The sequence below is a fragment of the Pempheris klunzingeri genome, chromosome 15, assembly GCF_042242105.1.
Source record: "Pempheris klunzingeri isolate RE-2024b chromosome 15, fPemKlu1.hap1, whole genome shotgun sequence".
Lineage (NCBI taxonomy): Eukaryota > Metazoa > Chordata > Actinopteri > Acropomatiformes > Pempheridae > Pempheris > Pempheris klunzingeri.
Window position 1 is genome coordinate 9,717,022 of NC_092026.1, and position 16,190 is coordinate 9,733,211.

At 41.6% G+C, this 16,190-nt stretch overlaps 1 protein-coding gene across 2 annotated transcripts in view; it reads right to left on the reverse strand.

Annotated features, from left to right (window-relative positions):
* The window catches only part of LOC139214725 (zinc finger protein 521-like), an 88,789-nt gene extending 82,095 nt beyond the window's left edge, over nucleotides 1–6,694 (reverse strand). The window contains exon 1 of one of the 2 annotated variants that reach the window (XM_070845641.1): nucleotides 6,669–6,694. Coding sequence is in view for 1 of the 2 variants with exons in the window: in XM_070845640.1 (XP_070701741.1) it covers nucleotides 5,966–6,005 (40 nt within the window). In the remaining variant the exon portion in view is untranslated. Of the gene's footprint in view, nucleotides 1–5,965; nucleotides 6,034–6,668 lie in introns of those variants that run through there. The other variant, XM_070845640.1, reaches the window with a different exon arrangement.
* Nucleotides 6,695–16,190: the final 9,496 nt, after the last annotated feature.

Genomic DNA, 16,190 nt, shown 5'->3' on the forward strand with positions numbered 1-16,190 from the left:
ATGGCAATGACGGAGCAACTACGTTTCGCTGTCAGGCCTTGTCCAGCCAAAACTGAATTCCCGAGGAATTCAAGAAGCGTTTATTCAAAATACCTAGGTAAAGAAATGCCACTGTTCATTCAAATACATATGAGAAAGTCTCTGATTGGATATATTCCCCTTAGTAATAATAATTATAAATGATGTATACAAAAAATATGCTAAACAAATGGTCATGGGTCTGGCAATTAATTAGCAAAATCAATTAAAAGTGATGGAATAGACAAAGTTGGACACCATGGAGGTGTATCCCTCAGAGCCGCCTTGGAGGACTGTATCAGCCAACACAGAAACCTTGTCCTGTTAAAGGAGGCCTTAGTGACTGACGCCCTGAGAGTTTAATGAGTTTCTCCAGCACTGTTGAGCGGCATGCATCTAGGATCATTTAAATGGGCCAGGGATAGGGGGTCCTAATAAATCCCCCATGGTTCTATCAGAGATTGGTGGTGAGAGCTGGAGTTTTTGTTTTGATTACCGTCCCTGTTGGTGAGACGGGGGAGTTCAGGCAGAAAATTCTATTTTACAATGCCATAAGATCTTAAACATTACGACAGTTTGCGATGATTTGTCACCACTGTGAACTTATTAAAAGTTTTGTCATTTAAAGTAAACAACTTCCATCACAGTGCAAATACTTTTCTCATTTGCATCTGTCTTCTAGATAATTAATGGCTAGCTAGGAGCGACCATAGAGAGTGAGCTGTCAAGTAAGGGCAAACTCCTGTGATGTTTCATACTAGCTGGACATTTGATCAACAGTCATAACACAGTACAAATACAAATAGCTGGACAGTTTTAATTAATACACTCTAAAGCTAATGATCAGCTCATAATGACTCTAGCTTCAACTGAATAAAACTCAGTCCACATTGTTATTAATACATCACTGCTATCAGTTAATTAATGTTTGACAACGTACAGTGTATCAGTCAGTCTGTGACAAACTGTGATCATGCTGGTAGATTTTGTTGATACAATACCAAACACACATGGGACCATTTCAGCACTGCTCCTTTGATTTTCAAAATGCGGAGCAGGAAAAAAAACATAATCCCACAACAAGTGGCGCAGCATTAAAGGCCACTAATTAACACACTGACCACACACAAAAATGAATGCAGAGTAACTGTCATTATACTCAGAATGACAATCCCCAAGACAGGACACTTCCTTTTTAGGGGTGAATAAATTTCCTACAGATAGGGGAGCAAAACAAGAAGCAAAATGCAAAGTAAAAAACACCAAAAAACCACAAGACAAAAGAAAATTTAAAACACCACAAAACAGATTGATCACCGCATGCTCAGCCCATGATACATCACAGCCCCCAAAAAAACCCAATGATTTAACAGACATGAATAAGCAAAACATGACAGACTCTCAGCAGCTTGGACCTCTCCTAATCCATCAAATGAATTCCTGTTGTGTAAGAGAATGGAGTGGAGAGTGTGTATATGTACACAAATGTGTGTATGAATACTGTACATTTCTGTGCTTGTATTTGAGGATTGCCACGTATTTGTGTGTGTGTGTGTGTGTGTGTGCTTGTGTGTATGGGTATCTCGCAGCACCTCTCAGACATAAAAAAGCCCTGAGTGTGTTCCTGGATATGCGTGACTCATCTGCTTGGTTACAGCCAGCTTGGACGATACAGTGCCGAACACAATGGCTGTGTAATCCGCCCTGACTGACCGGGAAGGAGACGCTCGCCACAGGGACTACAACTCAATTTAGCTCGGGTCAAGAGGTCAACCCTCCTCAATTAGGGCTGGGAGGGGAGGGAGGAGGACACACACTGCACATGAATAACTTTCTTAATGAGCATTATTTGAACTGGTGATTAGTGTCATAAATAATTTGCAATAGAGGAGCATGTTAATCACGTTGCATAATATTTGTAATCCTTCATATATTGCTATGTACTGTGGGCAAATCGTAATTTGCCCACAGTACAATTTATTAAAAAAAAAAAAAAACTCCACTAGTAGCAATAAAAAAAATGTCGTGAATCAATAATCCTATTATGCCATCATTGCAAATTATCTTCCACAAAATATTAATGCTATTCACCCAGGAAAATTAGATAGATGCAAATAAGCCGAGCAACGTATCATTTCATTTGCAACAGTGGTGGAAATCAATCATTGTCTCTGAATCAGAACTCTTTCTCCATGTGGCAGACAATCCATGACAACAAGAGAGACACATGCCATGGAATAAGAAGAGATATCGGCCAGCTCCCGCGACACCCAGTCCAACACACTGAGCCGCATGTCAAGAGCACTGACAGCCGTGCTAATGGGATTTTTCCACGGCTCCATCATAATTTCCTTAATGATAATACTAACCGTATTTTTTGTCACATTAGAAAAGTGTTAATGGGTGTTATGCCACAGATCATTAATTGAGAACATACTAAAAAACTGCAGCTTCCTACAAACTAAGAATGATACAACTGTTAATAGACAATTTAACAGGAGAAGAAAAAATAGAGTGGATTGGAGAACGTTTCTGTATTTTAAATTACAAAGAGGCCTCTCTTACATTTAACAATCAACATCCCGAATACAGTGTGTATTTAAAATAAAGAGTCAAATGAGCTTTTGAGGAGTTCCTCTGACAAAAACATGTGGACTTAAACGTACCATCACACTTTTTAAGTTATACAGGCTTATGCTTATAAGGAGTTAAAGGGGAAGTGGTCATGCATCTCTGGGCATAACTGACATGGTCAAGTTTCTTTTTTCCAGAAACAAAAACTTTATGCCAAAACAACAAATTATGCCAAATGTGGTTTGTGGGTTTAAAAATATACATTTCTATTTTGGTTTTTCTGACCAGTACAAATTTTAAAAGCAGGTTTATTCACAGCTCCCTGACACCAAAGGAAAGAAAATGTACACCAGGTCTAAACTCTTCATGTCAGAGCAGAGGAATTTAAAGTTAAAATAGATTACCTCATTAACTTTATTGTTAACAGGCCCTTCGTGCATTTCACAAATCAACCTGTTCTGTGTGCTTTGGATTTAAAAGTGTAAAACAGTATTTCCTTTCATGTACAGCCATACATGAGTTCACTCGTGTGGCGGGCAAATTTCAGCTCCTCAAAAACATCAAATATTTAAGGTGTACATGACACAGCACTGATTTCATGACAACCGCTATACTTTAAGTAAATGGCGCAGAAAATATATTTATATATGCAGACGACAGACCTGGAAACCTCCTCCTCCTCAGCCAATAAACACATCAGGACTGAGGCTTGAGTGTCATTTGTGGTCCAAATGAAAATATCAACCCAGCCTCACATTATTCAGGAAGTGCTGTAGGACAGGCAACGTGGCAGTCATCACACGCTACATGCAGGATTTGGAGTGAGATCCTCCTTCCTCGCTGCTCACCACTGACTGAGGCAATGTGCTGACCCAAAGCCTCTGCACATCAAAACAAAATTACAATGTGCCTACAGTTGAGAAATGTAGAGGGCTCAGGATTGAGTAAATGTCAGTGGCTAGGGTGAAGTGTTTGCATATAAGCGAATGATGTATGGTCTCGTCCTGTGCCATTTATTCCCCCAAGCAATAACGTAGCCGGATCTGTCTCTCAGACTTAATTGAAACGGGACTTGTAATGTTGCCCTTTTCCTCGATGGGACCAAAAACATAACCTCTGACTCCCACAAGCAGCCAATACTGAGGAAGTGGGTGTGTGTGTTGGGGTACACAAGGGAAAAAAGAGTGCCAACTGTCACTGCATTATTTTCTCATCTCCTCTACATACACTCCACGTCCATGCTATCCATACCAGTCCCTAAAACGCCGCACATGATGCCCGCTCTGCCTTCCCTCCACGTTCTGTTTATTTTCCCTTCCGCAGAACAAAGTGTTCTTTCTGCGCAAAAAAAGCACCGTCCACATTGACCACTGCCTCAAGTCAGCAGAAGACAACCTATAAAAGTGAAACCTGAACTCTGCAGCCGCAGTCTGTCCATGGAAACATACAGCAATGCAGACGCACACACACACACACACGCACATGCATGCATGCACATTAAGACATGTAAAACAACATGGTGACACAGTTTTAGAGCTGCCACTTTTGAGTTAGCAACATATGAAAAAAAGTCTGCGTCTCGTGCAAGCCACAGAGAAGAAAACAGTGTCAAGAAACTATTTTGAAAAAATGACGAGGGAAGTTATTGTGGACATCTGTATAAGTGTCTCTCTGTCCCCGAGGAAAGAGATAGACAAAGAACAATAAATAACATCTGCCTGGTCTTCCTTGGGTCTGATCCAAAACAGGGAAATATCTATGACGTATCTGCATTTCTGCTCTGCTTGAGCAGTCAGAATGAAGACATAAAAGTCGGGATGTTTTGTGCACCACATTTTTCCAATTTAAATTTTGGTGACTAAAACAAAACAAACAATGTCATCACTCTGACTTCATTTGCATGCTGATTTGTTCACTCCTCTATCCCTCTCTCGCGCACACATCGATGTACACAAATCTTGACAGATGTTCTCCTCAATGCACACACACTCAAACACACACTTGTAGCATGTAGGCACGCTGGCAGGAGACGATTATATATAAGTGATGTGTCTTTTGAGAATAGCAAATGTCACATCAACTAACAAAAAAAAAAACAGTCAATGCCTATCTGGTCTGAGGAAATAGGAAATCTATGTATAGAGCGGTTTACTGTGAGCAGTGCAGTGCAGATCTGGAAACTGAATGTGACAATTTTTAAGATGTGCATGCACTCACATTTCCACTCTCTCCTGGGTATTGATTTAAAATGGTGGCTGCATGAATGTACTACCGCAGACCATGTAATCTTCCTTTGAGATGAAGACTTCCGAGAACGAAAGGGGAGAGAGAAAGGGGTCCACAGACCACAAACTGGGAATGTGAAATTGTGGACAATTATTTGCTGAGCAAAATACAATGCCTGCCAGATGAACTGGAGATCAACCTCCAAAACCCAGCAGCTCCCCCACCAAAACGCTACAGAGAAAAGTAGAGTGTGAATATGACTGTGTGTGCATTTGTGTGTGTGTGTGTGTGTGTGTGTGTGTGTTCAAGCATGTTGCTCTGTCTCTATTTCCCTCTCCCTCCCCTACTCTCACCCTCACATGTACACTCAGACAAACGCACAATCAAATTACCGCTGCTCCAGCTGCATAAAAAAAGAGGGGGAAAGTAACAAACAAAAGAGAGAAAAACCACACAAATCACATGCATTATCTGCTGTGTGTATCCTGGCATGCTGCACTGACATTTTATTTGAAATGAAAACATAAAGTTGCCTTGTTTTCCAGTCTCGGGCAGACTGATAAATCCAGATGTTTACAACTTTTTGATGCCCAATTAGCACTCAAGCTTACCTCTAATTTCTCTTTTAACTGTTGTGCACACACACACACACACACACACACACATATATATATATGTATGTATGTATGGAAGCCCTCCCTTTCCCCAACATATAAAATGTTTCCTCCTTAGTTTCACAGACGGAGGGGGTGGGGGGGTCACGTGACTCTGCACCCCATTCCATCAGACGGCTTAAGTTCCGACCAGGAGCGTCTTTAATACATCCAGATGTTTGCCAGCATCGCGCTGCACTGTTGCTCCCTAAATTATCCATGCCCTGCCCTTGCACTTTAACTATCATTACAGCACAGTCTAAACTGATGCCGACCAGCTTTTCCCCGATGCCAAGTACGTAGATGCAGTCGATTTCATGCGCAACATTAACAGGAAGAACACTTCGAAATGCGTAAAAAATAAAAAAAAAATAAAAAAGAGAGTAGACAGTTACATTTCAGTGAGCGATAAGTTCAGTTCATGCTCGGCTTGACTTGTCATCACCTTAAAATAAAATGTTCTGAGAGCCACCAAACACAGGCTTATCACTTACCTTTCAGTGATCTTGGTTTAGCTTGCTTGCGGCGCGACATCCTATAGAAAACGCTGAAGTTGCTCAGTTTCTGTCTGATAATTTGTGCAAGACGTGATAGTCTAAAGATATAGTCTCTCTAAATTTCGCTGACCAAAATCGCGGCTGCCTTTTTACCATTACAGAAAGATGCAACTTAGCCCTCGCCGTGCGGTCTAAACACGAGTTTGCTGTTATTTTGTGATGAGTAGGTGGATGTTATAAAATCCAATTAGCCCGATCGGTATAGGCGACTCTATTTAGTTGAGCTGGGTATCGGGAAAAGTGTGAGGATATAGTAATCCCGTCATGCGCTTCCATTCTCCGGGAACGCACACACGCGTGTAGGCATGATGTTCGTTTAGAAATAAAAGCGGAATATTTGCTTTTCGCCTCTCATCTCAAATGCATCCGCGTGAGAAAGACATCAGCAAAACGCCTCCTGTGAGAGTGCAAAAAAAAATGCAACAAAACCAAAAAAAAAAAAAGGAGGAAAAATGATAATTACACTTTTCACTTCATATCCACCTAACAGCATCAAAACTATTATAGACTCTTCCTTTTCTCACTCCAGTCAGCTAATCATGAATTAGGTTCGGAATCTGATCTAAGTCTACGTCTAAATTGCCCTTAAAAGAGGATGAAGAAGCAGAGAGAAGATGGAAGCTCCCTCCTCATCACAAACCTGCAAGGTCTTGGACTGCGCTGTCGCTCCGGTAGTCCACATAATAATGGAAAATGGAAGCAAGGCCCCCAAAGCCATCAGGATGGCTCCAGAGGGGGCCCCTACCCCGCAGGGACTCGCTCTGTACGTAATCACTGAGGAAATCATTGTCAGCCTGCCTGCACTCACACACAGACAGAGAGGCATGATTAAAATCCTAGGGATCATGGCAAGATGCGGAATGCTGGATCTGCTGGTCCCCGGATCCGGAGTCGAACTCTAAACCCAAAGTCGGCTTGCTCACCCTGGCGTCTCCTCTGCCTCAGCTCGCCGTCGGCCACTCTCCGTCTACGGCAGACGGACTGGTCCCCCTTCTGGTAGAAATGGTTAAGCAGAAAGACATTTTCTGTGTGGCTGTTGACATACACTATATGACATGTAATGGCACGCGTAAAATTTGGGGATGATCGGTTTATTTACAGATCGAGTTGTTTTTATTTATTTATTATTATGATCATTATTATTATTGTTGCTGTTCACTATGAATTAGATTACACTATCCGTCTAATTATTTGAAAGCTTTTTTTTTTTTTTTTTTTTAAATATGTCTTTTATCAGATTTGAAACAGTATATTGATCATTTCTGATTGTGTCAAGAAACGTAGCATCTTTCCCTGAAACGTTATTATAGGATTTGTTTTCTTGTCTTTATTTTTCTTTTTTTTATAAAATAATTTTGATAGTGATCATTTCATGTATAGTTTGAGTTATAAAATAACCTTAACTGATTAAAATGTCAAAGTTATTTAATTTGAAGGCTTATTGTTGTGCAAAAAAAAAAAATCCTCACGCAACCTCTTTCTTTCTTTTCTTCTTTCTTTCTTTCTTTCTTTCTCACACAGTGGTGCATTGGAATACACCCTCACCTGCATGAGGATGCCCAGGCCCCATACTACCCCTGCTACGTGAAAATGAGATCCAGAGAGGAGTCCTGCGGTGGGCTTCTCACTCTGCGCTTTGCCCCTCTGCAGCCTGGAGGTAGCCTCTGCCAGGGGCCCCATCTAAAAATCACAGACACGCAAATGCTTTTCCCACTTTCAGTGAATTTCCATTCTGAGTCATTCACAGAGACAAATGTAGGAAGATAGTGAGGTTTTCACTGCACACCTTGGGAAGGAGCGAACCAGTCGATAGGGCAACTCCCAAACAGGGGCTGGTGTAGAATAAGAAAATTAACAACAACCTTTGGTAGCCTTTGCTATGGAAGAGTCTAACTTTGTTAAAGAAAATTCCCTATAAAAGTTAACTATAACTATAAAAGTTAATGATGTGTGTAATAATAAAGCTGCTCGTATTCTATAGGGTATTCCCACTTTTTACTTTGGAGTTCATAAAGAGGCCATATACTGTTACAGGCGGCCAAAGTAATCACAAAGTAATGTAAACGTTATAGAAGATTCAGAGCTACAGAAGGGATATCTATTAGTTTTCATTATCAACCTATTGTTTTAAAGAAGCCTCGTTAATTTTGTGCCTAATCAGTGGTGGAGACTTAAACGTAATAAATAAGAGACCTACATATGATGAAAGACTTTCATTCTGTTTGCTCAATTTGGATCTTGTAATTTTATCCGCACCCTTTGCTTTTCAAATAATTTCCCCCACCCACACGCTGCCATAAAATGTGCAAAAAAGATCAATAAAGCAAAGTATGACAAAGATTGACGTGATGTGCTTTGGTAAATTCAAAGCCCTCACAAACTACAGTAAAGTTGGTAAACACACACGAATGAAACATCTATTTGTAGGTGCTTGGAATCTGTCAGGAGGTCTCAGCTGCCTTAAAACTTCAATCTTAACAATGCTCCAAAGTTCTCCCTCTCTGTCTCAGTGCTCTGTCAGGCGGCTCTCCCAAAGTTTTACCACCTTGCCTCCCCCCCGTACCTCTCGAATGCTCTCTCAAACACAAACAAACAGTGCTCCTCAGTCCTCCAGGGCTCTTTGCTACTTTCATTAGTGACAAAGTAACTGGGAAAAGGCTTGACTTGACTCAGTGCTTGCACAGTTCAGTCTCTAAGTTACAGTACACTCTTGCTCAGAAGTTGTTTTTTTTTTTTTTTTCTTCAAGTGGAGGAAACCTCATGTGAGGAATGTTGCTCATGATGCTCCAAAAACTGTCTGACACAGCTTGTCCCTCAGGGATAACTTTATAAATATGGAAAGGAGAATCAAATATAAATTTTTGGGAGCAAATAGGCACAATGAAAATCAACAAAAATGTTGTTGTTTCATGTCTCACCTCTGCGCGTGAGGGAAAAGTGAATCAAACAAAGATAATAAAAAAAATGTGACATGTTTGTCATAAAAACAATGCATAGGAGGAAATTTCAATTCAGCTAGTACCTATATGATACTACAAATTTAAGCAACTGATTTATTTGTGTAGGTCTGCATCGTACATCATCATATTTAGTCACTCACATAAGCAATTTAATCTCTCGTTTAATTGTGATGTCCTTCACAAATGCTACATGCAGACTACAAACCTTTGAAATTCTATCAAACGCACAAAGGCGCAGTCTGTTTTCAGATCACCTAAGCTTCTTACCACAGTATTTGTAGTAAAACTGAGCAGTTATGTGGAGATTTCTTCACCACCCATAGCTTTTAGTTAGACATCGAGACGCCACAGCAAGAGTGTGTGCTGCAGCATCAGAGATTTCACTCTGCTGCTCAGCAGGGTGAAATGTTCCCCTGTGGAATCCGTGGCCCTCGGGTGGTGGGGCCCTTCAGCAGTTCTTCCTGACCTGTGGCCTGCTCACCCTCTGTCCATTTGGCTCTGACTGCACATTGTCCAAAAAAAACCCCAAGTAATATCTGAACTTTAAAACTCAGAGAAAGTTTTAATCCCAATGAAGTGTCTCCTGTAGAAATAATAATCACTGAAGGCTATTTAGTAGAATACTCTTGCAAATGGTGAAAAACGATGGCTTAAAAGCACAGTCGGTCAATTACGCTCGTTAGAGGAGGGCAGATACACAGACATGCATGTACACTAACCACATACGCACACACACACACACACACACACACTTTTGACTTGCCTCATTAAAACCCATCCAGCTACTAGAACTCAGAGATGTGAATGTTTCCCTTGAGGAGCGGGGCACGTTCATTTTGAGAAAGGCAGAAGATTCAACTTTTTTCTTACTTGCTTATAATTACAGAGATTGCTGGAATGCATGACCCTGAGAATAAGGCTGAGTCCTGGGAGACTCCACTAGAAGCATCACCATCTTTAGTCTTGCTCTCCATTGTGTGTCTCCCTAGTTGGATGCCACCCACACCAGGCATGAGTGAGGTCGAGGCAGTGCCCCCATCACCAGAGGAGTGCTCCCTGGGGACTTTAACTCTGCTCCAACAAGCCAAACTCCTGAGGCTGAAAAAAAAAAGTCAAGATAGCGAGTGACTGAAAACACTGCCCTCTCTGAGCACTGAGACATACAGTACTTCCACAGTAAACTGATTTAGAAAAGAACAAAAACAACACGGAGAGCAAACAATAAGAAGGCTTCAGAGTTGGCAAGCCAGGGTGAGTGCTGCTTTCCAACTTCACTGTTATCCAAATTGTTGGGCAATTAAACACCGGAGCAAAAACGTATCATCTGTATGCTTCTCACATAAACATAGTGTCTTTCTCTACCGAGAACTAGTGCAGATAATCACAAATCACATAACAGGATTCCTAATGAGCCACTCTGTAAATATCCAGCCAATAATGGGTCAGTTGCAGCCTCCATGTCTCAACATCCTTGCAAACTGAAGGATGTCAACAAAGTAGACGGAATGTGGAGTGAGTGGTCCTCGTCAACGGTGACCTTCCAGCTGGATATCCACAACTTCCATCTTCCCAAGCCAAGGAGCCCCGTGGAGCAACTCCCAAACCGGGTCATTAGCGCAGTGGTGTCACCAGACAGCAGATCACGGGCCAGAGAGGGAGCAAGAGGGGGACTCCTGGCACTGCAGTGGCTGCTGTGCGGTTTGACATTCAGGGCTGGCTGATCTATGGGGCTGGGGAGACAGTGCCCTTGCTCTGGGTCTTCATGAGGAGAAGGTCCTGGCAGTTTTCCCCTTACTTACTCCATCACAAAACTGAGGTCACAAGATGTTAGACATGCGTAGCCCTTACTTGCAACATCAAGACCCAAGTTGTAGGGTGTTGTCATGGCTTTGATGACAATTATATTACTTGGGTCCTGCACTGAGAGAAATTTGACATCATCAGGTAGATGACTGGTGGCGTGATAAAATGGAGCTAAAACATGTACACTCCCTGGCTGCATTACAATAATGTGGAGACCTATGGACTGCACATTTGGAACAACCTAAAATTGCTTGTCGTGACAATAACCTCCACAAAGATGTTTGGCGTGAACAATACCATTTAACCACAATGGGACGGTTTCATAGTGTGATCAAAAATCATTCTAGGGGTTTTATGTCCTTTTCAAATGGCTTTGACCTCCACAGCTCGTCTCCAGCAAATGGTGACCACTATGAACATGCCAAGAAAGAGGATCCCCTGGGGGCATTACCATGAGCCAAGACGAACATAAAAATCTCCCAGTGAAAGATGGACATTTTCCACTTGGCACCACCGCACAAGATGAAAGGAAAAGCTAGCAAACCTTTCAACACTTTTTTTTCTAACTGAAATGAGAGTGATTTTTTTTCATGCTCATTACCACTCTCTCATTAGGAGATCTTCTCTGTAAGATGAGATCAAGCCTACTCACCTCTCTATATGCGGGTAGTTAACTGAGCTGCAGAATGTAAATGCGCTACAGAGCCCCTTATCATATAGAACATTTTACACAATCAGCCAGACTCACCTCAGAGTGGTACTAATGCCTGATTACCTGGGTCAACGGGTCTCACACTGAATTTAATAATTTTGTTAAGCATATTTTTTGGAATCAAACGTACTGTATATCCTGGCTAAAGAACATGGCAGCAGCTAATTGACTACTACTTTCAGTTATATTGCTGATTTGTCTATAAAGATGGACTATATAGACTTTGTAACCTGGAGAACAAACACAAATTTGTACTGCTCTTGATTTAACCCAGTGAATTTAGGCCTTTGTGAGGTTTTAAAAACGTGAACAATTGCATAGTCAACGACTACAGCTCGAATGAAAGCTTTTTGACTCCCTCGCAGAGTAATGAGCTGTAGTGCAAATTAAGAGCAACCATCTTCTCATCAGCATGTCCAATTTACCTCGGGATCGTCCCTGGAAAATAGGCAGCTGTGTGGAATGACTGGTGTGTTGTAGTTGTGTGAAAGCATGTGGATAAAAAAGGGCTCTGAAGGATTAGAGGAACCCTCACTCCCAGGCCATGCACGCATTATTCATCCAACCTCCTCCATCTCCTCACCCCTCTCACCTTCATCACTCCCACCCGCCCACCACCTTTCTTGCTCCCCGATGACTCCCCCACTTCCCTGACAGTTTCATAAGCCCTGAGAACCTCTCTCTGGACCACGGTGGCGAGAGTTGGGAGTTGGGACGGTGGTAATTAAAAGAAAAGGTTAACACACACGGGGCTGGCAGAAGCAGCATTCAGGAGGCTCCCATGGTAGAGCAGCTGCTCACTGTTTCCTCCCTCAGAGCCCCCCAGGAAGGGACCAACAACCAGGGATAGAAGCCAGGTGATTGGGGACATCAGGATGAAGGAGTGACTGGGCCATAAAGGATGGAGCTGATTTGACCCTCACGCTAAGGAGCAGCCAGGGGGTGTAGCGAGTGGTTCCACTCACCTGTCCAGTGCCTCCCTGCCTGGGCCTTGGTTTGGAGCTGATTAGTGTGTCCCAGAGAAGGTCTCACCTCCCTAAACACCGCCCACACACACATACCTTCGTTAGACAGTGGGATGCATGCCAGGCCCATTTAGAGGAGCATGTCAGAGAGGTAAGGAGAAACAGAGAAAGTGTGGGATGAAAGGAGACAAGGAAAGGCACTGAAATGGTCTTTCAGAGAGAAAAAGTCATGCTGGACATCAAAGAAGGGGTCAAAGGGTTATTTGGGAATGAACTCACAGAGAAGTGAAGTCTCTGAGAACTGGCCCATCAACATCCTCCACAGCTGTTGTCGCTGACTGCACCATGTGTGATGTACTGTCTGTGGGAGATCATTAAATAATGATAAATTATCACTTCATATTGCTCAAATATGTAGCATTATTTAAAAAAAAAAGAATATTCATTTGGGAAAATAGTTGGCCTAGTTTAGGAGAGAAACCATTGAAATAGGTGTTTTGCATCAATTGGGAATAAATGATAAATGGATCACACTTAACAGCAAAATTTAAAGATTAATTCATTAAAGTAAATTAAGAACAGTAGATCTGTGTAATATTACAGAAATAACCATGATTTAATCTCTGCATTTTGGTTCTCTGTTTTCACTATGAACATGGCAACGTGGATTTACTCTCTCAGTAAATTCTCTGACAAATGGTTTCCAATATTCTTTATCTTAAGCTAATACATTGTGACGATCAAACATGGCACACCGATTGCCACTTAAATTAATTCCAATAAATACTCATGAGCTTTTAAGACAAACAAGAGGGAGTGAAACAGTTTTTCCTTCCTTTCCCCCCCAAACAAGCAGAGATAATTAAACATCTATCCTCAGAGAAGAAGTGTTCCCACTGGAAGGTTGTTTGGTTTAAGGATTTGCTCAGTGGTTTGACTCGCCAGGGACTCTCCATTTGAGTCTCAAGGTTTTATATCTCTAACAAGGCTTTAATTGCCAAGGTAACAGACCACCTGATTAAGCCTGACAATAAGTCTGTTTTATCTGTGGGGTAGGAGCGAGCAGAATAGACTGCAGGGATGAGGAGGAATATTCAAATTCAACCATCAATGAGTCGTATATTCATGCTCAATAATGTTGTTATTTTTGTATAGTCAACAAGCACGGAAACATATTGTACGGTCATGCACCTCAGCAGTGTGAACTTGCCTCAAAAATTCTATTTACTGCAAGTCAACTTTGGAAATGCACAGTACTTGCAGGAAAGATCCTAATTCTACTGAGAATGTGGAGGAGGCGGCACTCAAAGCCTCAGGTCCCATGCCATGTGCCCTCCTTATTGTAACGAGTGCATTTCTCTCCTCAAACTCTGACTGGTGAGTGTGTCGGGGAGGAGGGGTATTCTTCAGAGGAGACGGGGAGCGTCTGGTGGTGAAAAACTCTGTGTTAAAGTCCCATCTCTCCTGTCAGAGGGCTGACACGGGGCATCCAGGGACGCGGGGCCTTTGGTGCTCTGAGTCTGGACACTGGCCTAGTTTCCCCCCCTCTACTCTCCTCCTCAATTCACCAACCCCCCCTCCTACAACATCCCACCTACAAAACACTCCTCAGCCGCCCCATCTCATCTGTTCTTTACTGTCATCCTGACCTCAATGAACTGCCCTCCTCCTCCAACACCTCCTCTCCATCCCTTCACTTTATCTTGTCTTGCTTTCTTTCATGCTTTCACTTTTCCTTGGTAATGTGTTCAATATTGGAAATATGAAGTCATCTCTAAAACAGAAATAACAGTATTTTCTACTGTAAACAATAACAGCATAGCTTTGTCTAGCTGTGTCCAAACTCCATCCTACATACAAATTCTGAGCAGCTTTCACGTATGTAGTGTGTTCACACTGTTAAAAAGAAAAGCATACCCAAAACTATTATTCAACTATTGAAAAGCAATGAAAAGTACTACTCACACCTAGAAAAAAAGGAAACTGGTTGTGCATGGTTGTGAAACAGCACCAGGAACACCTCAGAGAACACAAAAATAATAATTTCATTATCCTGTCTATTTGTTAATTGCCAGTGGCATTTGACTGTTGCAGATGACATAGCATTTCCATAGCATTTAGTATTACACAATTAATTATGTTTATGTTTAGCTTACCATATTAGCAATAGTTCTTATATTATTAAAAGGAAGAGAAAATGTCTTTGGAGGAATAAATACTCATTTTCCTCTCAGTCAGCTGATGTCAGTGTCTGTGTTTGATTAACAGCAGCTGGCAGGCTGAGCCCCTGCAGGGGAACACAGAGTTAAAGTAAACAAACTTGCCCTGTAGCTTATAAGTCGTGGGCAGACAATGTGTTGTTACCAGTGGTATTGAAGAATAAAGACATCTTAACAGTTCAAAGTCATATTTGCAGGTGTGCATGCTATTTAATGTGCTGCTGTTGACCAGCTAATTGCCTATCTAGCCTGCAATCTGACATTAACAACGTGGTTTTCCACGTGGTGTTTGTTTGTTTGGTCGCTCATTCAAATAACGAAGATGTGTGTTCATTAGTAATGTCTAATAGCACTATGGACTACTGATGGGCCAGCGAGAATCATCACTAGAACACTAGACGCTGTCAAATAGCAATCGCATTCAGTCAACTCCGAAAAAATGGCTGCCCAAAAAACCTGGTCAAACTGCCAGATATCAAGAACACCATGCCCTCGATATCCTCCATTCTTCCTGTGTGTTTGGGATGCATTGAAGATGATGCCACAGCAGTTTCATGTGGCGCTGCTACAATGATCACCTAAGAAACTCGCCTACATTGAGGGGGTCCTATCTGCAGTGGAATTCAAACCTGGAATTTGTACTTGTTACCAAAAGCAGTTGAGTCAAATCAAATCGAGCCGAGCCGAGCCAAGCTGAGTTGAGCCATACCAGGTGGCATAAGTGCCACCATGTGGCATATGATATGGAATAAGTTAGATAAAACTTTTGCAGGCAAGTTAATCTAGGTAGCTGTTCAATGTCTGTGGTGATTCTGTTGTATAGCAGGCCACTGGCTGACTATTAGTGTGATGACATCACTGCTTCATGCATATATATATATATGTATATATATATAAAATGAAGCAATTTAATGTCACGTATGGAAACTGAGAACTGAGAACTAGTAATATTTCATTCATTCAAACAAATATTTCTGTGTATTTCTTTGGTTTAAAAAAATACACAGAAATTTTGTTTTCAGATTATATCACAGAAAACAGAAAACACAGAATGTGATATTTATGGAGTAATTTGTACACAGTAGCAGAGGACATAATGCCATTTAATTTCAGTTGGAATTTAACTCAACAGCATCTCACAATCCTTCAATGAAGATTATAAAGTTGAGAGCTCAGAAAAAAGCTGGTAAGTAGACCTTGAGTTTATATTATTTTGTGAAACTTATTCCTCATGTTTTCGTAGACATGATTTACCTCTTAAAAGAAGGGCTTTTAGTGTTTGAAAGATGTTGTGAATGGATGTTCACTAATCAGTGCTGTTAGGGTATGTCCCAGATGAGACCGGAGACAATTTTCCACCATCGTGAGTAATAAAGTGTCATTATGCTGTCATATCGCTCTTGGCACTGTTGGTATTCAGTGTCAAAAACAGTGAGAAAAGCTTGAACATTTAGCGCCATTGACTATTTTGTCAAATTGTTGATGCTCACAAATTTTTATGTC